Source organism: Callorhinus ursinus, unplaced genomic scaffold, assembly GCF_003265705.2.
Source record: "Callorhinus ursinus isolate GAN/ISIS: 27379988/994484 unplaced genomic scaffold, GSC_fseal_2.0 scaffold40, whole genome shotgun sequence".
NCBI classification, from domain to species: domain Eukaryota; kingdom Metazoa; phylum Chordata; class Mammalia; order Carnivora; family Otariidae; genus Callorhinus; species Callorhinus ursinus.
Genome location: NW_027397102.1, coordinates 2999846 through 3025138, shown reverse-complemented (window position 1 = coordinate 3025138; position 25293 = coordinate 2999846). Strand labels below are relative to the sequence as shown.

The window sequence follows — 25293 nt, the reverse complement described above, 5'->3', positions numbered from 1 at the left end:
ATAGAACATTTGCAATTTCAGAGGGATACCTACAGTTGAATACTTCACATTTTTAGAAATTATATCCTTATCTTTAGTTTATACTTTATCCCTATAGCTGTTTTCCTTATGGTTTAAAATTGAACATACCTACTGCCTTTTTTTAGACTCATATAGTGATTTTTTTTAAGTTACAAGTCCAACTGATAAGACATTATCAGTGTTAGGACTATAAAACTATGCATTTCCATAACTGTGATTACCACTGTTTTTTATTTGTCCAACATTTCCTTGTGGAAATTTTCAAACATAAAAAAAAAGCAGAAAGAATTTTATAGTGAATACCCATATACCTGTCACCTAGAATTTATACTATATCCTATATTTTATTGTACTTTCTTTATTACATATCTGTTTATCCATCTTATTTTCCTGATGCCTTTCAATGTAGGTTGCAGACATCAGTACTACTGTTTCAATTGTCTCCTCTTCAAAAAATGGTGGGTTTATCTCTTGTCACTTTTAGCTTTTTCTTCTGAGTTCATTGATCTGTTCTTTGTATGGCGTATTTTCAGTCCTGACCATATGGTCTTAAACATACTTCAGTTTTTTAGCACCCATCTCAAAATATGGTCATAGTAAACAAAATACTTCAGCTGAGTTTTGATTAACAGAGTTACAGTGAAGCTGGTTCTTGTTTATTCAGGACCCTATACTTTCATTCATGCAATCCAGTAGAGGTTTTCTAACATCTAAATAACACTGTTGGTTCATATTAAACTTACGGTCAACTGAGACTCTCATTTTTTTTTTTTTTAAGAAGAACTGGTGTCAAATCAGAGTCATCTGTTCTCTATTTGTGCAGTTGATCTTTTGACCCAAGTGAAAACTTGATATTTCGTAGGGCAAGAGATAAATGAATTTTAGTGATTTTTAGCCAGTGGTGTGTTGATAAATGTTTTGACAACTGACTCTTCAAAAAATGATAACAGAGAAAGCAAAGAAGCACATAGAGCCCTAATTTGTAACATTTGCTGATATCCTTGGTAAAATACTCCCACTGTGGCCAATCTTAACCTACTAACAGTGGTGGGAAAAAATGCTAACAATCCACTTTCCTGTTTCAAGCAAGTTACAGCTAATTCCAGTACACTACTGGTTTCAGCCCAGCTCTTCTGACTTATTTTCTGTCATTTAAGTATTAAATTTTGATTGAATTGTAATTTCCAGATTTTTTGACATGTATGAATTTGATTTGTATTGCTTCTGTATTTTCATATGGGTCATTAATAAAATGGATAAAGCCAAAATAGTTTATACAAGGATGAAAATTATTACCAGTCAGGGCGTAGTTGTTCATGTTATCTGCAACTAGAAAAAGTTAAGAGATAACCATTAGTATGGAGCCACTTAGTCCTAATAACATCTTTTTCATAGATTTTTCTGAGCTCAGTGGTTCCCAGAACCAGCCTTAATGTGGACTCAAGTCAACCTTTTTCCAGAACAGTACCCCAAATCTCAAATTAATTCCAATTAAATAAATAATTAGTATTTCTAAGAATTTAAGTTTCCCAGTTATAGAAACTGCCAAAAACCTTAATTTGTAGCTCAAAAAGAATTGATTCAATAAAGTTTTTGATTCTAAGAAAAATAATCAATCTATTGAGGGATCAAGACTGTTGGTCATTTACACTGAGTACTAGGAATACATTCATTTCCTTACCAGTATTCTAGGAGTACCAACTGGGAGACAGTAGACCCCCATAGTGCAGAGTTTAGGAAGTCATACAATAGCCAAAACACATGTTAAAAACTCCCAACAGCTGTTTCATAACTTGAGTTGTTCTTTTCAGTTCTACTAAATCTGAAGACTTCGAGCAATGAGTGTTGAAGGATCTTCTGGAGTCATAAAAGTATCTCTCTCCTATAGTACAGCTTTCAGAATCAAATAAAACCGAACAATATGCTTGGACATGTGTCTAGTTCCTTGTATACTGACCTACTTTGTTTCCATATATAAGGGAGAGAACGAGCCCTCCTTTATCCTTTATTCTCTTTCTAGATTTTTTTCATTTTCTGTGTGTAATTGTGTCCACTTCTCACCAATGGGATAGATGAGACCAGTGGTTTTCAAACTGTTTTTCAGAACCCATGAAAGTTGGTGAAAAGAGAAGGATAGAGCAGAGGCTGAGGGGCCAGTGACACTTTTATCTTCTTCTCCCCCAAGGCCTAAAGCACCCTGTTTTATTTGTTTATTTGTTTAAAAAGATTTTTTTATTTGAGAGAGAGAGCATAAGTGGGGGGTGGGTGGGAGGTGGGGCAGAGGGAGAGGGAATCTCAAGCAGACTCCCAGCTGAGCGAGGAGCCCGACCTGGGGCTGTATCTCACGACCCTGAGATCGTGACCTGAGCCAAAATCAGAGTCAGACACTTAACCAGCTGAGCTACCCAGGTGCCATAAAAGTTTTTATTTAAATTCCAGTTAGTTAACATACAGTGTAATGTGTAATGTTAGTTTCATGTTAAATAGATGATGGGGATTAAAGAGTGCACTTGTGATGAGCACCAGGTGTTGTATGGAAGTGTTGAATCACTGTATTCTACACCTGAAATTATTTTTAGTTTCATTTTAATACCACATAAGACTTCATGTGAACATTTTAATAACACGTAAGACTTTATGTGAACAAATAGTTTTCATGGCTCAAAACAGGAGTTAGGAAACTACTGGGATGGAGAATCAGGAATCTGCAGACATATTTGAAATGGAACAATAAAGTGTTTTAGAATGTGTACAAGTCTAAAATTACTCAAATTCTTTTAATAGTTAACATTTTTCTCATATTCTTTAAATAGTTTCTTTTGTACACTAAAAATTTAATTTTGATGAAATCCACTTTATCAACTTTTTTTTCCCATAGATCATACTTTTGGTGTTAAGTCTCAGAATTGTCTAACCTCAAGTTATGAGGATTTTCTTGCGTTTTTCTAAACATTCTACAGTTTTACATTTTGAAATTAGATTTATATTCCATTTTGAATTATTTTTTCTGTAAAGTGTGAGGTTTAATTAAGCCAAAGTTCATTTTTTTTTTCCATATGGATGTTGAATTTTGCAAAGACCGTTGTTGAAAAGATTATCCTTTTCCACTGAATTGCCTTTGCCTCCTTGTGAAAAACCATTTAGCTAACTATATTGTGTGGCTCTATATCTGGACTCTATATTCTGTACCATCAATTTGTGCTTGTCCCTTAATCAGTACTACACTGTTCTGATTACTCTAGCTTTTTAAGTGTTGAAATCATGTAGAGTTAGGCCTCCAGCTTTTTCTCTTTCAAAGTTGTTTTGGCTACTCTGTGTGCTCAGCATTCTCATATAAACTATAGAATCAGCTCGTTAATTTCTCAAAAATCCTACTGTGGTTTTGATTAGAATTGTATTGAATTTGTAAGTCAGTTTGGGAAGAAGTGATATCTTTACTTTGTGACCCTTCTAATCCATGAACACTAATCCATTTTTTTAGCCTTGTTTTCAGCCAGTCTCTCATATCTCTGGACTTGATTGAAGATTTTCTTGAATTGGCCAGTAGGGAAAAGACAGAAGATAAAGATAAACCTCTTATTTATAAAGGTGAGTTACAAACATTTCTGTATCATAATTTTTGGAACCTTCATTTAAACATATTATACAAACATTTTAACAATAAAAGAAAAAATACTCCCCACACAACTTTAATATATCTATTTTTACTGCACATTCTTCTTGTCCTTATCTATATAAATATGGTCTTTATTGTTGCAATTGCAACATGAAATAAGATTTTTTTGTTCTTTTTTTTAAGATTTTTTTTAATTTATTTATCTGAGAGAGATAGTGAGAGCAGGAACACAAGCAGGGGGAGAGGGAGACGGAGAAGCAGGCTTCCCACAGAGCAGGGAGCCCAATGTGGGCTCGATCCCAGGACCCTGGGGTCATGACCTGAGCCGAAGGCAGACGCTTAACAACTGACCCACCCAGGCGCCCCAAGATTTTTTGTTCTTATAAAGAGCTTTATTGAGATAATTCACATATCATGCAGTTCATCCATTTTAAGTGAACAATTCAGTGGTTTTTAGTATTTTCTTTCTTTCTTTTTTTTTTAGTATTTTCATAGAGTTCTGCAACTATCACCACAATTTTCAGCCTTTTTAATCACCACCAAAGAAACCCTGTACCCTTTAGCTATTACCCTCCTACCCCTGCCTTCCACCTCTTCAGATCTTAAGCAATCACTAATGAAACTACTTTCTGTTTCTACAGATTGACCTATTCTGAAGCTTTCATATAAATTGATTCATATAATATGTGGTCTTTTGTGACTGGCTTTCACATAGTATGTTTTCAAAATTCTTCCATGTTGTAGCATGTGTCAGTACTTCATTCATTAGGCCATAAAGATCTAATAATATTCCATTGTATGGATAATACCTACATTTTGATTATCCATTTATTCATTCATAGATATCTGGGTTGTTTTCATCTTCTGACTGTTCTGAGTAGTGCTGTGATAAATATTTGTATGCAAGTTTTTATTTATTTAAACATCTGTTTTCACTTCTTTTGGATATATACTTAGGAATGGAATTATTGGGTCATATGGTAATTTTAACTTATTGAGGAACCACCAGACTGTTTTCTATACTGGCTACACTATTTTACATTTCCACAAGCCGTATATAAGGGTTCCAGTGTCTCCACATCTTCACCAATACTTACCTTCTGTTTTGTTTTGTTTTGTTTTGTTTTATTACAGGTATACCTCAGAGTTATTGCAGGTTTGGTTCCAGACCACTGCAATAATGTGAATACTTAAATAAAGGCAATCAAATTAGTTTTTTTTGGTTTCCCAGTACATATAAAACTGCATATAAAAGTTATATTTACACTATTCTGTAGTCTGCTAAGTGTGCAATAGCATTATATCTAAAAAAATGTATATACTTTAATTAAAAAATACTTTATTGCTAAAAATTGCCAACCATCATCTGAGTTTTCAGCAAGTTGTAATTTTTTGCTGGTGGAGGATTTTGCCATGGTGTTGGCATTTCAGTAATCTTCACAGAATCTTCACCAGGAGTAGATTCCACCTCAAGAAACCACTTTCTTTGCTCACCTATAAGGGGCAACAACTCATCTGTTCAAGTTTTATAATGACATTGTAGCAATTCAGTCCTATCTTCAGGCTTCACTTCTAATTCTAGTTCTCTTGCTATTTCAACCACATCTGCAGTTACGTCCTCCTCTCAAAGTCATCCATGAGGGTTGGATTCAACTTCTTCCAAACTCCTGTTAATGTTGATATTTTTACCTCTTCCCATGAATCACAAATGTTCTTAATAGCATGTAGAATGGTGAATCCTTTCCAGAAGGTTTTCAGTTTACTTTACCTAGATCCATCAGAGGAGTCACTATCTGTGTAAGTTTTGGTGAAAGTGAGTCCTCCTACTTTGTTCCTCTTCAAGATTGTTTTGGCTATTCTGGGTCCCTGGCAATTCCATATGAATTTTAGAATCTCCTTGTAAATTTCTACAGAGAAATCAGCATAGGGATTCTGATTAAGATTCTGATAGGGATTACCTTGAATCTGTATTTCATTTTAGGAAGTATTGCCATCTTAACAATATTAAGTCTTCTGATCCATGAACATAGAACATTTTAGCATTTGTTTAGGTCTTTAATTTTCTTTCACCAGTATTTTGTGGTTTTTAGTGTATACATTTTAAAATGTCATGTGTTAAATTTATTCTTATTTTATTCTTTTTGATGGTATTGTAATGGAATTTTCTTAATTATATTTTTGGATTATTTCTTGCAAATGTTTAAAAAAACTGAGTTTTGTATATTAACTCATTTATTAGTCCTAATAGTTTTTAAGTGGATGTTTATTTATTAGTTTGTTTATTTATTTTGTTAGTCACTATACACTACTTCATTAGTTTGTGGTGTAGTGTTCCATGATTCATTGTTTGCATATAACACCCAGTGCTCATTGCTATACGTGCCCTCCTTAATACCAATCACTGGGCTAACCCATCCCCTACCGCCCTCCCTTTTGAAACCCTCAGTTTGTTTCCCAGAGTTCATAGTCTCTCATGGTTCATCTCTCCCTTTGATTTCCCCCCCTTCATTTTTCCCTTCCTTCTCCTAACGTCCTCCATGCTATTCCTTATGTTCCACAAATAAGTGAAACCATGTGATAATTGTCTTTCTCTGCTTGACTTATTTCACTTAGCATAATCGCCTCCAGTTCCATCCACATTGATGCAATTGGTGGGTATTCATCCTTTCTGATGGCTAATACTCCATTGTGTATATGGACCACATCTTTATCCATTCATCTACTGAAGGGCATCTCAGCTCCTTCCACAGTTTGTCTATTGTGGGCATTGCTGCTATGAACATTAGGGTGCATGTGCCCCTTCTTTTCCCTGCATCTGTATTTTTGGGTTAAATACCAATAACCAGTAACAGAATTGAAGCAATGATCAAAAGCCTCCCAAAAAACAAGAGTCCAGGGCCTGACGGGTTCCCAGGGGAATTCTACCAAACATTTAAAGAAGAAGTAATACCTATTCTTCTGAAGCTATTTAAAACATAGAAATGGAAGGAACATTTCCAAACTCATTCTATGAGGCCAGCATTACCTTGATCCCAAAACCAGGCAAAGACCCCATCAAAAAGAATTGTGGACCAGTATCCCTGATGAATATGGATGCCAAAATTCTCAACAAGATCCTAGGCAATAGGATCCAACAGTACATTAAAAAGATTATCCATCATGACCAGGTGGGATTTATTCCTGGGATGCAGGTTATGGTGTATAATTCTCTTTATATGTTGCTGGATTCTGTTCACTAGTATTTTGTTGAGGATTTGTGCATCCTTACGCATAAGATATAACTGATTTTCAGTTTTGCTTTCTTTTAATATCTTTGTCTGGTTTTGATAGGAGGAGGCTAATACTTAATACTGGCCTCATTTAATGAGTCAAGAAGTATTCCTTTTCCTGGTTTTTGAAAGAGTTTGGTAAGAATTGGTATGAGTTCTTTAAATGTTTGCCAAAATTTAGCACTGAAACCATCTGGACCTGGGTTTTTCTTGTGGGTAGTTTTTATCATCAGCAGCAGCAGCAATATTATAAAATATACATAACATAAAATTTAACATCTTGTCAGAGTGAAAAAGCAACCTACAGAATAGGAGAAAACATTTGCAAATCATGTATCTTGTAAGGGGTTAATATTCAGAATACATAAAGAACTACTATAATTCAACAACAAACAGATAACCTGATTCAGAAAATGGCTAAAAGATTCAAATAGACATATCTCTGGAGATAGTATACAAATGACCTAAAAGCACATAAAAATATGCCCAACATCATTAATCTTTAGAGAAACACAAATCAAGACCACAATGAGATATAACTTCACACTATTAGAATGGCTACTATCAAACAAATCCGTAAATAACAGGTTGGTGATAATGTGGAGAATTTGGAACATTGGTGCACTCTTGGTGGGAATGTAAAATGACACAACTACCGTGTAAATCAGTATGGCAGTTCCTCAAAAAATTAAAACTAGAATTATATCCAACAACACTACTTCTGGGTAAATACTCAAAAGAATTGAAAGCGTGGTCTTGAAAGAGATATTTGTACACCCATATTCATAGCCACATTATTCACAATAATGAAAAGGTAGAAATAATCCAAGTGTATGTTGGTGGATGAGTGGATAAACAGAATGTGGTGTATACACAATGGAATATTTTTCAGCTCTTAAAAGGAAGGAAATCTTGTCACATGCTACAACTCTGAAGAAATAAACCAGCACAAAAAAAGGTGAATACTGTGTGATTTCATTTACTTCACATATCTAAGGTAGTCAGATACACAGAGACAGAAAGTAGAAGGGTGCTTACTGTGGGGAAGGGGAGAATGGGGAGTTGTGGTTTAGTGGCTATAGTTTCAGTTTAGAAGTATAAAAAGTTCTGGAGATCTGTTAACACAACTGAACTATACACTTAAAATGGTTAAGATGGTAAATTTTATGGTATGTGGTTGTTTTTTGTTTTTCTTAGCACAATATAAGAAGTTACATAGCCAGCTGCTAGTTGAGGTTGGGTAAAACAGGAGTTTGTCTTGTTTTGTTTTACACCAAATCTTTCTGATTTATCTGTCTTTTATTAAAAATACAAATTTTAAAAAACTGGTAAGAGATATGGGACAAGAAACTTAAACCTCCATAATGATTTGTTTACTCTGTAAGACAGATTTATATATAAAATTAATGGACATGAAATTTTAAAAAATTTGATGAGTTGGCTGAATAGCTGGCAGCTATTCTGCCAGCGACTAGGAAACACAGTTGTCCCTTTCTTGAGGAGCTAATAGTCTAATGGTGAATACAGATGTTAAAGACAAAAAAATTAAATGTCCAGGAAATTGAGGGGCAATATTTCTGTGATTTAAGAAGTTGTTCTGATCTCTCTGCCTCAAACTATCTCAGACAACTCCTTAACCATATCCCCTAATCAGTCAATTAATTGGGAAAAAAAGCCAAATTGGGAGGGGAGAGATAGGAAGGGAAACAGGTTTTCACCATTTTGATCCTTTGTATAGTAATATGGCATTAAGTACACCCATATTACCATGCAACCATTACCACCATTTTAAAATTTTCACTTTTGCTGGGGAGCAAGTCTATAAAGCTCCTTATGTTGTCATACCAGAAGTCCCTCTCCCTGTAAATTAAATTTTGTTTTTTTCACTGATTTCGTAAACATTTTGATGTTACTCCATATATGATGTTCTGTCACTTTCAGCTCTACAATCATCTGTCCAGTAAAATCGTAATTTACTTAACTATTTCTCCATTATTATATATCAGGATTATTATATTCAATTTTTCACTATTACAGGTAGTCTACTCTAGGTGCCTTGATGAGAGTAGATTTTTAAAAATTTCTTCCGGTTAAATTTCCATGTAAAATGGTGATTTTAGGGTATACTATTTTTCTATTTGAGAATAATAATACAGTGTATGTTATGAATACTATTTACAGTACTCATATTTCTTTATCTAAATATTGAAGTTGAGGGATGCCTGGCTGGCTCAGTTGGAAGAACATGCAACTCTTGATCTTGGGGTTGTGGGTTTGAACCCCACATTGGGTGTAGAGATTACTTAAATAAATAAAACTTTAAAAATAAATACATAAATATTAAAGTTGACAGTTAACTTGTCACCAACAATATAAAGACTACATTTAGGTTTCCTTTCTAATAAAAGGGAATCTTTTTATTATTTATATCTTTTCTGCAGATAATTATGTAGTTATTTGAATGATCAGAATCCTGTTTTTCTTTTAACAGCTATTGAGATATAAGCCTATTTTTGATGAAGAAATACTTTCAAAAAGGAGGCTATAATTGTGGGCTTTTTTAAATTTGAAGTATATCTGACACACAATACCCTATTAGTTTCAAGTGCACATCATAGTGATTTGATATTTTTATACATTATGAAATGACCTCCATGATAAGTCTAGTTACCATGTGTTTACTGCACAAAGTTATTACAATACTATTGGCCATATTCTTTATGCCGTACATTACATACCATGACTTTATTTAATAGCTGGAAGTTTGTACCTCTTAATTTTGTTCACATTTTTTGCTCATTCCCCAACTCCTCCCCACTCTGGTAACCAACAGTTTGTTTCCTGTAACTATGAGTCTCTTTCTGTCTTTCTGTTTGTTAGATTCCACATATGAGTAAAATCATATAGTATTTGTCTTTCTCTGTCTTACTTATTTTGCTTAGCATAATACCCTCTAGGTCCATCCATGTTGTTGCCAGGTGGCAAGATCTCATCCTTGTTTATGGCTGAGTAATATTCCTCTCTGTGTGTGTGTTATTTTATTTTATTTTATTCTTTTAGGTTGCTTCCATATCTTAGCTATTGTAAATAATGCTGCAGTGAACATAGGGGTTAATATATCTCTTTGATTTGGTGTTTCCGTTTTCTTTGGAAAAATACCCAGAAGTGGACTATTGGACCATGGGGTAGTTCTATTCTAATTTTTTGAGGAACCTCCATAGTGGCTGCACCAATTTTACATTCCCACCAACAGTGTATAAAGTTTCCCTTTTTTCAACATTCTTGCTGACACTTGTTATTTTTTGTCTTTTTGATAATAGCTAATCTGAGCGGTGTGGAGTGATACCTTATTGTGGTTTTAATTCGCACTTTGCTGATGACTAGTGATGTTGTGTATCTTTTCATGTGCCTGTTGGCCATCTTTATGTCGTCTTTGAAAAAATGTCTACTCAAGTCTTCTGCCCATTTTTAAATCATTTTGTTTGGGTTTTTTGATATTAAGTTGTGTAAGTTCTTTATATGTTTTGGAATTGAACCCCTTATTGGGTTTATGATTTGCAAATATCTTCTCCCATTCAGTAGATTGCCATTTTGTTTTGTTGAAGGTTTTCTTCACTGCAAAAACTTTCTAATTTGATATAATCCCATTTGTTTATTTTAGTTTTCGTTGCCCTTGCTTGAGAAGACTGGTCCAAGAAAAAATATTGCTAAAATGGATGTCAGTGAGCTTTACTGCCTATGTTTTCTTCTGGGAGTTTTATTTTCAGGTCTTACATTCAAGTCTTTAAACCATTTTGAATTTATTTTTGTATATGGTGTAAGACAGTGGTCCAGTTTCATTCTTTTGCATGTAGCTGTCTAGTTTTCCCTATACCATTTGTTGAAGAGGCTTTTTACCCCCCATTGCATATTCTTGCCTCCTTTGGCATAGATTAATTTACCATATATGGATGGGTTTATTTATGGGCTCTCTATCTTATTCCATTGTTTTATGTATCTGCTTTTGCTCTAGTACCATACTGTTTTGATGACTATATCTTTGTAGTATAGTTTGAGACCAGGGAGCATGATACCTCCAGCTTTATTCTTCTTTCTCAAGATTGCTTTGACTATTTGGCATATTTTGTGGTTCTATACAAATTTTAGGATTCTTTGTTCTAGTTCTGTGAAAAAATGTATTGTGATCTCTTCTTTTTTTGTCTGATGGTACCTGGAATACTCTTGGAATATAGTGCTATTGTTTTTAATTTTAATTTTCTAATCCTGTTAATAATATTGGTAATATTTTCTCTTATTGTACTCATTTTAAATATAATAATTTTTTAGGAAATAAAACCCTAATAACCTCCTGTGCAAGCTATAGGCAGGTGGTATCTTTATTTTTAGACAGGTGCATTGGTTCCTTAGGTCACTGTAGTAATTGAAAAGGAACATTTGCTCTTTATTTGATACCATACCATATACTATGTGATTGGTTTACTAAGACATTTACCTAGTAAAAAAGAGTAGAATTCCTTTTTTTCCCCAAGCAAAATCTTACATGGAATATTAGTACATTGGGCCTGGGTTGCTAAAGAAGTGAAGAGATCTCTCCTCCTTCCCCAACTGTGGTTAAGAGTCACCACTAAGCCACTGCCTCATTAGCACACCTCAGATTAGCTGTTTACAGAACCCATAAAGTATTCCAGGGTTCATTTCATTTTGTAAGTATAGGGTACTTACCACGTGCAAGGCACAATCTAGATGCTAAGGATAAAGAAGCTAACAAAAAAAACATGTCCCTAACCTCCTAGAGGCTACATTTTTGTTAGGGAAGACCAATATGAAACAAACAGGAAATGTATAGTTTAAAAATGCAATGGAGAAATAATGAAATATTTTAAAGGCGATAGGCAGTTTTGGGGGACAATATGTAAATTGATCAGGCAAGGCTTTAGTGATGTCCCTCACAGAACTGGACATGTAGTAGGTCCATAGTAAATGTTTGCTGAACTGGCAGGGTAATACATTGCTCTTACCTGGATATTCTTTAGTTATTTTCCATAGAGAATCATGCTCTGGTGATGCATTTTTTATGTGCCCATTACGTTTAAGTGCTAGGTATACACTGGCACTTTTTAATCTTTATCACTACCCTTTGTTTCTAAGGCCCCTCCTTATTGATATGTCTTTAACATGTATATGGGTAGTGTATATATGTATGCCTTGATTTGAGTATGGTTAAGTATAATGTTGGCTTCAATGGATTTTTCTGTTATCTATTATTAGTTTTATTAGTTCAATTCTGTGTTCTGGCAGTGCTTCATTATCTGAAAGACAAAGTACCAGAAAAGTTATATCAATTTATTCTACTATCATGAATAAATGGAAAATGCCTATATTACTATATACCTGTAGTACTATAATTACATTTTCCCTATCTTTAATGGGTAAAAACAATTGTCATTGTTTTAATTTGTACTTTTTTGACCACTGGCAAGATTGAATGTTTTTCCATATGGTTGTTAGTTTATATTTAATTTAATAAATTATCTTCAACAAACATTTGTCTTAACTATTAATCAGTTCAGTTTGTCTTTTGTATCACTACTACTACTACTGCTGCTGCTGTGTACTTGACACTGAACTAGGTTCAAGGGTATTACAGGAAATCATGTTATAGAGATGATCACATATAAATGTGCCCTAGTAGAGACAGATACAATTTGATGTGGGATCTTGGGTGATAATATTAAGTACTCAGTGAGCTTAATTACTGTGTGACAGGCACTGTTCTAAGGGTTTTTTTTTTTCTTATATCAGCTCATTTAAAAAACAGTAACCCTATACAATAGGTGCTCAGCCAGCTCCATTTTTAAAGATAAACACATTTTACATTTTCTAAATGAAAATGCTAATAAATGGTGAACCTGTGATTTTTTAAAAAATCTATAATTTTGGTGACTAACCTGTGCTGACTTTATTACTTTTTAAGTGTTGGATTCACAGAAGTAGTAGTACAGATTATTCATTTGTATTATCAGAGAAAGGTGAGTATGTTGAAATACTTTAAAAGTATTAACACCATGTTTATTTATGATTAGCATATTAACTTTAATAATTACCCTGTTAGGTGAACAATTAATGGAAATGTTACTCCAGCCTCTTTTTTGTCGAACCATCTGTCTCAAATTCTTTTTTCCTTAGCTCTTATGCCTTTTTTTTCCAATTGAAAGAAATAAAAATCACAAATAAATAAATAGACTTTCTTACCAATTGCCAAATTTTCAGCAAGGAAATTACAAGTTTTCAGTATAAGTAAAAATATGGGTAAGTAATAAACATGTTGAAAAGCACCTTTTAAACTAAGTACTAAATTTAAATAAAAAGTTTGCTGAAAGATCTAAATCTCAGTTTTGTCAACTTCTTGTTTTTATGTTAAGATTCTAGGATGTGACTCTGGAGGGGAAATAGTAGTATTATGTTTACAATTAAAAGAACTGGAATGGAAATTATGTATAATAAAATATAAAAATATCATAAGTACTTAATTTGGTATTTTAGTTTTAATGTAAGTCTTGGGTAAATATTCACCTCACTGTCCAAAAGTTGATCAGTATCAACTTGTTAATAAGGGAGGAAACCTGGCCATTTACAGATTTAATTACAGGCAAGCTTCATGAACATAATGCAGTTTAACCATATTCTTTTTACAGTTTTAAAGGTTTCTAATCAAGGAAATCTTTTAAAAAATTCACATGCAGATGAAACACTTTTTTTTTCTTGTTATTTGTGGATTCCACATTTGTGAATTTGCCTTTCTGCTAAATTTATTTGTAACTCCAAAATCAATACTTGCGGTGCTTCAGCAGTTATTCGCCAACACGTGCTGAGTGGCAAAAAAACTCGAGTTGCCTGAGAAACACACTTCCAGTCAAGGTGGGACAAGATGATACCTTCCTTCTTTCTTGTTTCAGTTCTGATCCGGTAAATAAGCTTCTGTTCCACAGCCTATTTAGTGTTATGGTCTTCACATTTTTGAGCTTTTTGGTGGCAATCTTTCGGTTTCAAGTGGCCTTCAGCCTGGTATTTAAGTGTTGTCCAGTTTCCTACGTACCAGGAGGCTGCAATGCACCTTACAGAGAACAGCAGCAGACAGGCTGGGTTCAGGCATGACTTAGAGCACTGCTGGCCATGAGTTCAATGTGAACAAATCAACAACATATCAGTGCAAGTTGTCTTGTGGTGGCACCTCTGCGGTACGGGCTCAGACCCTCTCTGTGCGTGGCTCCCAGTGATGAAATACTTTTTTAAAGTACCTTTGCTATTCAATATCTATTGGAAATAAATCTATGGTGAATTTATTTGTTAATATAGTGACTTACACCTTGACTAAAAAAATTTGTATTTTATATTTTACTATGCAAATAAAATATATATAACCAGATTTTAAATGGTGAGCAGGGAAGAAAATCTGTTATTACTAGCAGAACAATATATATCAAATCTCTCTTTTCTTTTTTTGTTAAATTTTCAGGTGAAGGGAAGTGGCTGCGGAACATTGACTATTACCGTTTAGATGGTTCTACTACTGCACAGTCAAGGAAAAAATGGGCTGAAGAATTTAATGATGAAACTAATGTGAGGTAGGAAACATTTTTTGTTTGCACAGAGAGTTTTTAAAAAATAATTTTAAATCTGGGACGCCTGGGTGGTTCAGTCAGTTAAGTGGCCAGCTCTTGATTTCAACTCAGGACATGATCTCAGGGGCCTAGGATCAAGTCCCGCATTGGGCTCCCCACTCAGCAGGGAGTCTGCTTGTCTTCCTCTCCTTCTGTCCCTCCCCCTGCCTGCTTGCTTGCTCTCTCTCTCAAATAAATAAATCTTAAAAAAAAAAAAGCACTGTGAATGTTGTGTACAGGTTTAGTGTAGACCTACAATTTCATTTCTCTAGTATAAATGCCCAGGAGTATGATAGCTAGGTTGCGTGGTAAGTGCCTGGTTTTTTAATAAACTGCCAAGTTGTTTTCCAGAGTGGCTGTACTTTTTTACAATGCCACCAGTAAAGTGCGAAAGATCAAGTTTTTCTGCATCCTCACCAGGATTTGGTGTTACCACTGTTTTTTATTTTGGCTGTTCTGATGGGTGTGTAGTGGTAACTCATTGTGTCTTAAATTTGCATTTCCCTGATGGCTGGTTTTGTTGAGCAGTCTTTTCATATGTTTATCTGCTATCTGTATATCCTCTTTAGTGAAATGTTTGAGTCTTTTGCCTGCCCATTTTGTTAAGTTTTGGAAATTCTTTATGTGATTTAGATATGAGTCATTTGTCAGGTATGTGGTTTGCCAGTATTTTCTGCCAGTCTACAGCATGTCTTTTCATCCCCTTCACAAGGTTGTTCACAGAGCAAAAGTTTTTAGTTTTGATCAAGTCTAGTTTGTTAATTTTATATATTATGTTTTTGGTGTCAAGTCTGTGAATTCTTCCACAAGCACTAGTTCATGCAGATTTTCTCTTTTGCTCTAGTTTTATAGTTTTACATGTTACAACTTATATTTTATATTTGTCTGAGGTGCATTTTGAGGTAATTTTTCTATAAATTGTGAGACTTGGGTCAAGTTCACTTTTTTCTTTTTCTTGTGTTTTGCCTACAGATATCCATTTGCTCTAGCATCATTTGTTAAAAAAAGCCATCCTTCCTCCACCAAATTGCTTTTGCACTTCTGTGAAAAATCAGTCTATTTCTTGGTTCACTGTTCTGTTCCATTGGTCTCTATGTCTGTCCTTTTGTCATTGCCACATAGTCTTGAATATTGTAGCTGTTAGAGTCAGCTTTAATGACAGGTTGAGTGATAATCTCCTACTTTATTCTACTTTTTCCAAATTGTTTTAGCTAGTCTAATATCTTTCCCTTCATATATAAATTTTAGAATCTTCATATATCTACAACTGTCTTGCAAGGCTTGTAATAGTAATTGCATTAAATGTCTTACTATTTAGGGAGAACTCATAGTTTTACTATATTGAGCCTCCTGTGAACATTTTTTTCTATTTATATGAATCTTTTATTTCTTTCATCAGTGTTGATAGTTTTCAACAATAAGTCCTGTATTTGTTTTGTTAGGTTTACACCTAGATATTTTATTTTTCTGAATGACTGTATATGATATAATTTTGGTTTTTGCATGTTCATTGCTAGTATGAAGAGATGCAATGACTTTTGTTTTGATCTTGTTACCTGTGATCTTGCTGAACTCACTTACTTGTTCTAGGAGTTTGTTTAATAGATTCTCTGAGATTTTCTACTAGACCATTATGTCATCTGCAAGTAAGAATAGTTTTACTATTTCTACCTTTCTGATCTGTATGCTGTTTCCTTTTCTTTCCATATCGTACTGGCTACAACTTCAGTAATATGTTAAATAGCAATGATGAGAGTGAACATTCTTGCATACTTCTTGATATTAAGAGCATTCAATGTTGATTAACTATACTGTTAGCTGTATAATTTTTTAGGTATTCTTTATAAATTTGAGGAAGTTCCCTTCTGTTCTAGTTTGCGGAGAGTTTTTATTTGAATGGGTATTTAATTTTGTCAGATGCTTTTCCTGTCTCATTTAATTTTAATAAGTTTTCTTCTTTAGCCTGTTACATGCTATATTACGTAGATTGATTTTCAAATATTGAACCAGCCTTGCATCCCTGGAATAAACCCCATTTGGTCATGGTGTATAATTCTTTTTGTATAGTAAGGGTTTTATTTGCTAATACTTTGTTGAGGGATATTTATGAGATATTGGTCTGTATCCATTTTTTTTTTGTATCGTCTTTATCTGATTTTGGTATCAGGATAGTATTGACCTCATAAAATGAGTTGAAGTGTTCTTGTATTTTCTGAAAGAGATGTAGAATTTGTGTTGATTTAATCTTAAATTTTTGGTAGAATTTTCCAATGACTTTCTAGCTTTGAATATTTTTGGAGAATTTTTAAATCACTAATTCAATTTCCTTAATAGTTATGGGATCATTCAAATTATTTCTTATTGAATGAGTTGTGGTAGTTTTTGCTTTTTGAGGAATTGGTTCATTTCAGCTAAATTTCAAATTTATGTATAGAATTGTTCATAGCATTCTCTTATTGTTTTGATATCTTATTATTGTTTTGATATCAGGTTCTATAGTGATAGCCTTTCTTTCATTGATGCGATTGGTAATTTTTGTATTTGCTTGTTTGACAAAATTTTGCCAGAGGTTTGTCAATTTTATTGGGTTTTCAAAGAACCAGTGTTTTATCTTCTCTATTTTTTTTTTCTATTTTTCAGTTTCATCTTGCTTTGACTTTATTTTGCTCATTTTTTCTTGACTTTCTTGAGGTAGAACATTGGATTACTAATTTAAGACTTTTCCTTTTTCTAATGTAAGTATTCAGTGCTGTAAATTTCCCTCTCACCACTGCTTTAGCTGGGTCATATAAATTTTGACATGTTGTATTTTCATTTCCATTCAATTTAGTGTTATTTTTTTTCCTTGGAGACTTCCTTTTTGACTCATGGCTAGAAAGTATGTTGTTTAATTTCCAAATATTTGGAGATTTGCATTATTTTGCTGTTATTATAGTTTGATTCAGTTCTGTGCAGAGAACATGTTCTGTATGATTTCAGTTCCTTTAAATTTGTTATGTTTTGTTATCTGGCTGAAGATATGGTCTATCTTGGTGTATTTTATATTAGCCCTTGAAAGGAATGTGTATTTTGCTGTTGTTGGGTATTGTGTTCTATAAATGTAGATCATATCTTCTTTGATGGGGTTATGTTCTTTGCTGATTTTTGTCTAGTTGGGTTATCGATTTTTGAGAGAGGAGGGTTGAAGCCTCCAACTATAATTGTGTATTTGTCTGTTTCTCCTTTCAGTTCTGCTGCTTACCTTTTCAGGTTTGTTGTTTGGTGTATACACATTTAGGGTTGCTGTGTCCCTCTCTATCCCTTGTTGTTTTTCTTTGCTCTGAAACCTACCTTATCTCTTACTCATATAGCCACTCCTACTTTATTTTGATTGTCGTTTATATGGTATATCCTTTTTCATCCTTTTACTTTCAACCCACCTATTTCATTATATTTGAAGTGAGCTTCTTATAGACAACATATGGTTGGGTCATGTTTTTTTACCCATTCTGTTGGTCTCTTTTAAATGGTGTATACAGACCATTTAAATTTTTTAATTGAAGTATAATTGACATATAACATGTTAATTTCAGGTGTACAACTATTTACATTTAATATAGGGCTTCAGGCTGCCATTTTTGTTCAATTTGTTCTCTTTCTTTTATTTTGATTTCTTATTCTACCCTTCCTGTGGGTTACTTTATTAATCTATAGTATTTTTTAGTGTATCTTTCTATAACTTTCATAGTGGTTGCTGTAAGTATTACATTACATGGACATAATTTATCATAGTCAACTAATGTCATCATTTTACCATTTTAATTGACGTGTAGAAACCTTATGCTCTTACATCCCTTTCTCTTCCCCACATTTTTTCTCTACATAAATGGATTACCAGTGTAATAATTTTTCTTCAATTATTAAACACAATTTAGAAAAATTAGAAGGAAAATTTTCTTTATTCACTCATTTTTTTGGTACTTTTTATTGTTTCTTCCAAATGTTTCAGTATTTCTTTTATCGTTTCTGTTCTTTTTTAGAGAAATTCCTTTAGTCATTCTTCTGGGGCAGGTCTGCTGGCAACAAATTTGCTGAGTACCTTCATATGAGAATTTCTTGATTTCCCCTTCATTTTTTTTTAAGATTTTATTTATTTGAGAGAGAGAATGAGAGAGAGAGACAGCATGAGAGGGGGGAGGGTCAGAGGGAGAAGCAGACTCCCTGCCGAGCAGGGAGCCCAATGTGGGACTCGATCCCGGGACTCCAGGATCATGACCTGAGCTGAAGGCAGTTGCTTAACCAACTGAGCCACCCAGGCGCCCTCCCCTTCATTTTTGAAGAGTATTTTAGATGGGTATAGAATTATGGGTTGGCAGTTCTCTTCTTTCAGCACTTGAAAAATGTACCATTTTCTTCAGGATTTCATAATTTCTTATGAAAAACCTGCTGTTACTACTGAGTTTGACTTTTTGAATTTCACATATAAGTGATACCATGCAGTATTTGTCTTTCTCACTTAGCATAATGTGCTCAAGGTACATTCATGTTGCCACATATGGCAGGATGTCCTTTTTTCTCATGGCTGAATACTATCCCATTGTATATATATATATATATATATATATATATATATATATATATCTTTTTTATCCATTCATCTGTTCATGGGCCCTTGGGTTGTTTTCATATCTTGGCTCTTGTAGATAATGCTGTAGTAAACATGGGAGTGCATATATCTCTTTGACATCTTACTTTCATTTCTTTTGTATATATATCCAGAAATGGAATTGCTGGCTTATATGGTAGATCTGTTTTTAATATTTTGAGGAAACTCCATATTGTTTTTTCATAGTGGCTAAACCAATAAGTGAATGTAGACTACAATATTTTATTATAATCATTAAACTTCCTAAGAGACTAGAAATTATTCCAACCAGTAAAAAGAAATGATAATTATTTAACATGATGGAGGTGCTAATTTTTGCTACAGTGGCAGTCATATTACAATATATAAATGTATCAAACTAATGTTATATACCTTAATTTTATATAATATTTTGTTAAATATATTTTAATTTTTAAAAAACCTTCTGTTTTTCAGATCATTTTTCTTTCCTGTCAGTAGGTCCTGTTTCTTGCTTCTTTCAAGATTTTTTTATCTTAGTTTCAGAAGTTTGACTATGGTATGTCTTGGCATTAATTTCTTTGGGTTTTCCCTGTTTGTGGTTCATTCAACTTCTTGAATCTGTAAGTTTGTGTTTCTTGCTAAATTTTGGTAATTTTTCAGCCATTATTTCTTTCAAATACTATTATAACCCCTTCTTTTTTTTTCTCCTCTCCTTTTAAGACTCCCAAAGACAAGAATGTTAGATCTTTTATTATATTCCTATAGGTCCCTGAGCCTATGTTTGGTTTTTCTGGCTTTTTAAAATTTGATTTCTACCTGTTGTTTAGATTGGGTCATTTCTGTTGGTCTGTTTTCAAAGTTCCTGAATCTCCATTCTTTACATTCTACTGTTTAACAGTCCATCTATTGAGTTTTTTATTGTATTTTTCAGTTCTGAAGTTTCTGTTTGGTTCTTCTTTATGTCTTGTATTTCTCTGCCGAGGCTTTCTATTTTTTTTCCGTTTGTCTTAGGTGTGTTAATAATTGCTTAAGGAAGCATTTTTATAAATGTAGCTACTTTTTCAATCCTTGTCAGACAATTCTAACATTTATGTCATCTCAGTGTTGCTGTCTGCTGATTGTCTTTTCTCAATGAAGTTGAGATTTTACTGGTTCTTATTATGACAGAGATCTATTTTAACTAAAATGTCGAGACTGTGGATCTTACTTAAATCTTCTGTCATAGCAGGCCTCTTTTGACACACGTTCTGATGTGCCCCACCTCATTTACTGTCAGTTGAGAGTGGGAGTTCAGTCTACCCAGTAGGCTTCTGCTGATCCTGTCCTGGCTGGGAGGATTAGGATCGCCTGTTTACAACCTCTCCCCCATTGGCGTCCACTGACACTACAGGGGTAACTCATTACTGTTTGGGTTGTGGTATAATTCCTGACTCTCCACTGGACCTCCTTGGATACTACCCTAATAGGGAGGGAGAGGGTTTTTCTTGTAATTGCTGGATGAAGATGGATGTCTGGGTTCCCTACATGGTCTTTACTGACACTGCTGGGTTGTGGGGAGGACTTTGTTAACTCAGACTTCTCTGATACCACTCTGGCAATGCCTTGTTACAACTAGGTGAGGGTAGCAGTCTGAACTCCCCACTTAGCCTTTAGTGACAAGGGTGGAGGTGCTCCACTCAGCGTGGAGCCTATTTGTCCCTCTCCCTCTGCTCCTCCCCCTGCTCTCTCTCTCTCTCAAATAAATAAATAAATAAAATCTTTTTTTAAAAAAATGAAAATGCAAGCCACAAAGTAGGAGAATCTATTTTCTCATTTTCCAAAATAATATGGAAAAACACAAAGACAATAAATGTTATTCATTTCAATAGCCCAGATGTAATTATGGTTAGAGTTTCTATGCTTATACAGACATACCTTTTTTTTTTTTTTTGGTTTATGGGTTTGTTTTCATTTTTTTATTGAAGTATAATTAACATACAGTGTTAGATTAGTTTCAGGTATAGAATATAATTCAGTAATTGTATGCATTAGTCATTGCTCATCAAAATAAGCATACTCTTGATCCCCTTTATCTATTTCACCCCTCCCCCACCCACTTTCCCTTTGGCAACCATCAGTTTGTTCTCTGTATTTAAGAATCTGGTTTTTTTGTTTGTCTCTTTTTTGTTTGTTCATTTTTTTTCTTCAGTTCCACACGAGTGAAATCATACGGTATTTGTCTTTCTCTGTCTGACTTACTTCACTTAGCAGTAAACTCTCTAGGTCCATCCATGTTGTCTGAAGTGGCATGATCTTTTTCTTTTTATGGCTGAGTAATATTCCATTGTGTATATATGTATTTGTGTAATATACACACACAAACACACACACCACATCTTCTTTATCCATTCATTTATCAGTGGACATGTGGATTGCTTTCGTGTCTTGGCTATTGTAAATAATGCTGCTGTAAATAAACATAGGGGTGCATATATCTTTTTGCAGTAGTGTTTTCATTTTCTTTGGGTAAATACCCAGTAGTGGAATTACTGGATTGTATGGTAATCCTATGTTTAATTTTTTGAGGAGCCTCCATACTGTTTTCCACAGTCGCTGTACCAGTTTTCATCCCCACCAACAATGCATGAGGGTTCTTTTTTCTCTACATCCTCACTAATACTTGTTTTTTTTTTGTTTTTCATTTTAGCCATTCTGACAGGTGTGAGATGATATCTCATTGTGGTTTTGATGTGCATTTCCCTGATGGTTAATGATGTTGAGCATCTTTTCATGTGTCTGTTGGTCATCTGTATGTCTTATTTGGAAAAATGTCTATTCAAATCCCCTGCCCATTTATTAATAAAATTATTTGGGTTTTTTGGTGTTGAGTTGTATAAGTTCTTTATATATTTTGGATATTAACCCCTTATTGGATATGTCATTTGCAAATATCTAGGAGAAGCTGTTCTCAATACATAGATTCAGAAAGGACTTTTACCCAGAAAATACAAAGAATTCTTAAAAATAAATAGGATAAACCAGACAGTTCCATAGAAAGATGAGAAAAGAACTTCAAAAGAGCTTTACAAAAGACGGTATGCATATGGCCAATAAACATACGGAAAGGTGCTTACCTTTTTAAACATCAGAGAAATGCAAGTTAAAAACATTTTTGACAAAGGTGCAAAAGTGTTTCAGTGAAGGGAGGATAGTCTCTTCAACAAATGGAATTCAAACAATTGGCTATTTGTAGACTGAAACGAACCTTGACCTAACCCTCACCCCTGTTCAAAAATTGAGTAAAAATGGGTCATAAATCTGAATGTGAGACATTATACTAGTTAAGAAAGCATAGAAGAAAGTCTTCAGGAGCTAATGTAGGCAAAGAGTTTTTAGTCATGACACCAAAGGGATATAATCCATTAAAGAAAAAAGTCAGTAATTGTATAATCAAAATTAAAAACTTTTGTCTATGAACAACCCTGTTAAGGAAAAGACAAACTACAGACTTGGAGAAAATATTTGCAAATAGCATATCTAATAAAGGACTCATTCAGAATATATAAAAATTCTTTAAATGTAACAGTAAGAAAACAAATAACAATTTTCAGTTAGAAAATGGACCAAGGACTTAAACTGACATTTCATTTAAGAGGATCTATGCATCTTATTTGCCAATAAGCACTTGAAAAGATGTTCATCACTAGCCAATAGGGAAATATAAACTGAAACCACAACAGGATAGAACTTGATGTCTATTAGAATGGCTAAAATGAAAAATAGTGACACTACCAAATGCTGGTAAGGATGCAGAGAAACTGGATCTCTCCCACAATGCTGGTGAGAATGTAAAATGGCACAGCCACTCTTCTTGTAGAACAACTTGCAGGTTTCTTGTTTTTGTTTTTTTTTTTTTAATGAAACAAACATATTCTTACCATACAACCCTGCAGTCACACTTTTGAAAATTTATGCCAGAGAAATGAAAACTTATTTTCACATAGAAACCTATACACAGGTGTTCGCAACAGCTTTATTTGTAATAGTCAAAAACTGGAAATTACCCAAGTGTCTTATAACATGTGAATGGATAAACAAATTATATTATATCTATATATTGGAATAGTGCTCAGCAATAAAAAGGAATGAACTATTGATACTGATCCATAGAACTTGGATGAATCTCAAGGGCATTATGCTGAATGAAAAATGCCACTTTTGAAAGGTTACGTACTATATAATTCCTTTCATATGGCATTCTTAATGTGACAAAATTATAGTGATGGAGAACAGATAAGTGGTTGCCAGAGATTAGGGTTGCTGGGGGGAAGGTGTGAATACTAGTGGATAACACAAAAGAGGTTTTTTTGTGGTGATGGAACAGTTTTGTGCCCTGCTTGTGGTAATGGTTGCATGAGTCTACAAACATAAATTTCATAGAGCTATACACCAAACAGAAAAGCATTTATAAAAACTGTTGAAATCAAATAAGCCTGAGTTCACAGTATTGTACCAACATCAGTTTCCTGGTTTTGATAATGTACTCTAGTTATGTAAGTTAGTGCCATTAGGGAGAGCTGGATGAAGGGTACATGGGAACTCTATACTACTGTTACAAATTCTTGTGAACCTTAAGCTAATTTTTTTTTTATTTGAGAGAGAGAATGAGATAGAGAGCATGAGAGGGGGGAGGGTCAGAGGGAGAAGCAGACTCCCTGCCGAGCAGGGAGCCCGATGCGGGACTCGATCCCAGGACTCCAGGATCATGACCTGAGCCGAAGGCAGTCGCTTAACCAACTGAGCCACCCAGGCGCCCTAAGCTAATTTTTTTAAAGGTTACAATAATGACAGGTAATACCATGAGTTATCTCAAGGATCTAGAACAGTTGGAACTCTCACACACTGCTGGTGGGAAGGTAAATTGGAATGACCACTTTGGGGAACTATTTGTTCAGCTTTAACAGTGCTATATACATACCCTCTGACCCAGCAGTTCTATTCTTGGGTATATACCTAACAGAAATGCTTACATGTCTTTACCAAAACACATACCCAGAAGTTTTATAGCAGCATTATTCAAATAGTTCATATTTTAATTGTGTTTGAGTGTATATTTTAATAGTATTAGGAAAATCTAAAAATATCCTGATTAGCTTATCTCAGTATGGATTACATATTCTGTACTGAATAATATTAAAGGTTAAATAGTTAATAAAATAATTCTTAATACTCATTTACTTGACTTTGTTTCTTTATTTTTATAAAATAATTCTTAATACTCATTTACTTGACTTTGTTTCTTTATTTTTCTTTTGGGCACAAAATTAAACAGTTTTGTTTCCCACTTTATGTGCTTTTAAAAACCAGAATATGTCATTGATCACATCAATACCGTGTAAATCAATACCTCCATTATTGTAAATTAGACTGCATATGTTTTATGTTTTTTGTCTCATAGCTGTACTCCTTTAGTGCAGTGAATGGGTATTTTTTCATCTTTTGTATTAGCAGTCTAGTTCAGTACTTGGAATGCATAGCAGTTTGATAAACATGCTTATTAAGCCCATTCAACTCTTCATTACTGGACAGATACCAGAGAATTTTGAAGTTCTCTGCAAGGTTGCCTGGTTGTGTGTGTGTGTGTGTGTGTGTGTGTGTGTGTGTGTGTGTGTGTGTGTGTGTGTGGTTAACCTACATAGTTAATGCCATTCTATATGCTTGATCCTTTCACTGGTGTGGAATAGATGTAAATAACTGGAATAATTTTGGAGCCCCAGCTGTCCATAATCCCTTAAATATGTCTACTAATTAAACAAAGCACAGTTTGTTCTCTGTAGTATTACAGAGAAATAAAAAGAAGAAAATAAGTATCATAATTCCATTGACCAAAAAGAACTGTTAACACTGTATGTATGTATATGTTTTGGTTTTTAGTGCAGTTGCAGTTATACTTAATAATGTTCTATATCCTGCTTTTTTCACATAATATTATAGGTTTTTATTGGTAATGTAACTCATTGAATAGGCAGAGTGTAATCTAGTCCTCTGTGTTGTACATATTCTTTTATTTTCAACCTTATGATCTTATCAATAAGTGTGAATGAATATATTTTCTTGCATTTCTGTTAATTTCTATAGCCT

At 33.8% G+C, this 25293-nt stretch overlaps 1 protein-coding gene across 9 annotated transcripts in view; it reads left to right on the top strand.

Moving 5' to 3' along the window:
* ATRX (ATRX chromatin remodeler) overlaps positions 1–25293 on the top strand; it is a 297464-nt gene that overhangs the window by 232968 nt on the left and 39203 nt on the right. For all 9 annotated transcript variants that reach the window (XM_025883129.2, XM_073880898.1, XM_073880897.1 and 6 more), the window contains 2 exons: positions 3503–3609; positions 14423–14531. In XM_025883129.2, the coding sequence (XP_025738914.1) occupies positions 3503–3609; positions 14423–14531 (216 nt within the window). The remainder of the gene's footprint in view (positions 1–3502; positions 3610–14422; positions 14532–25293) is intronic.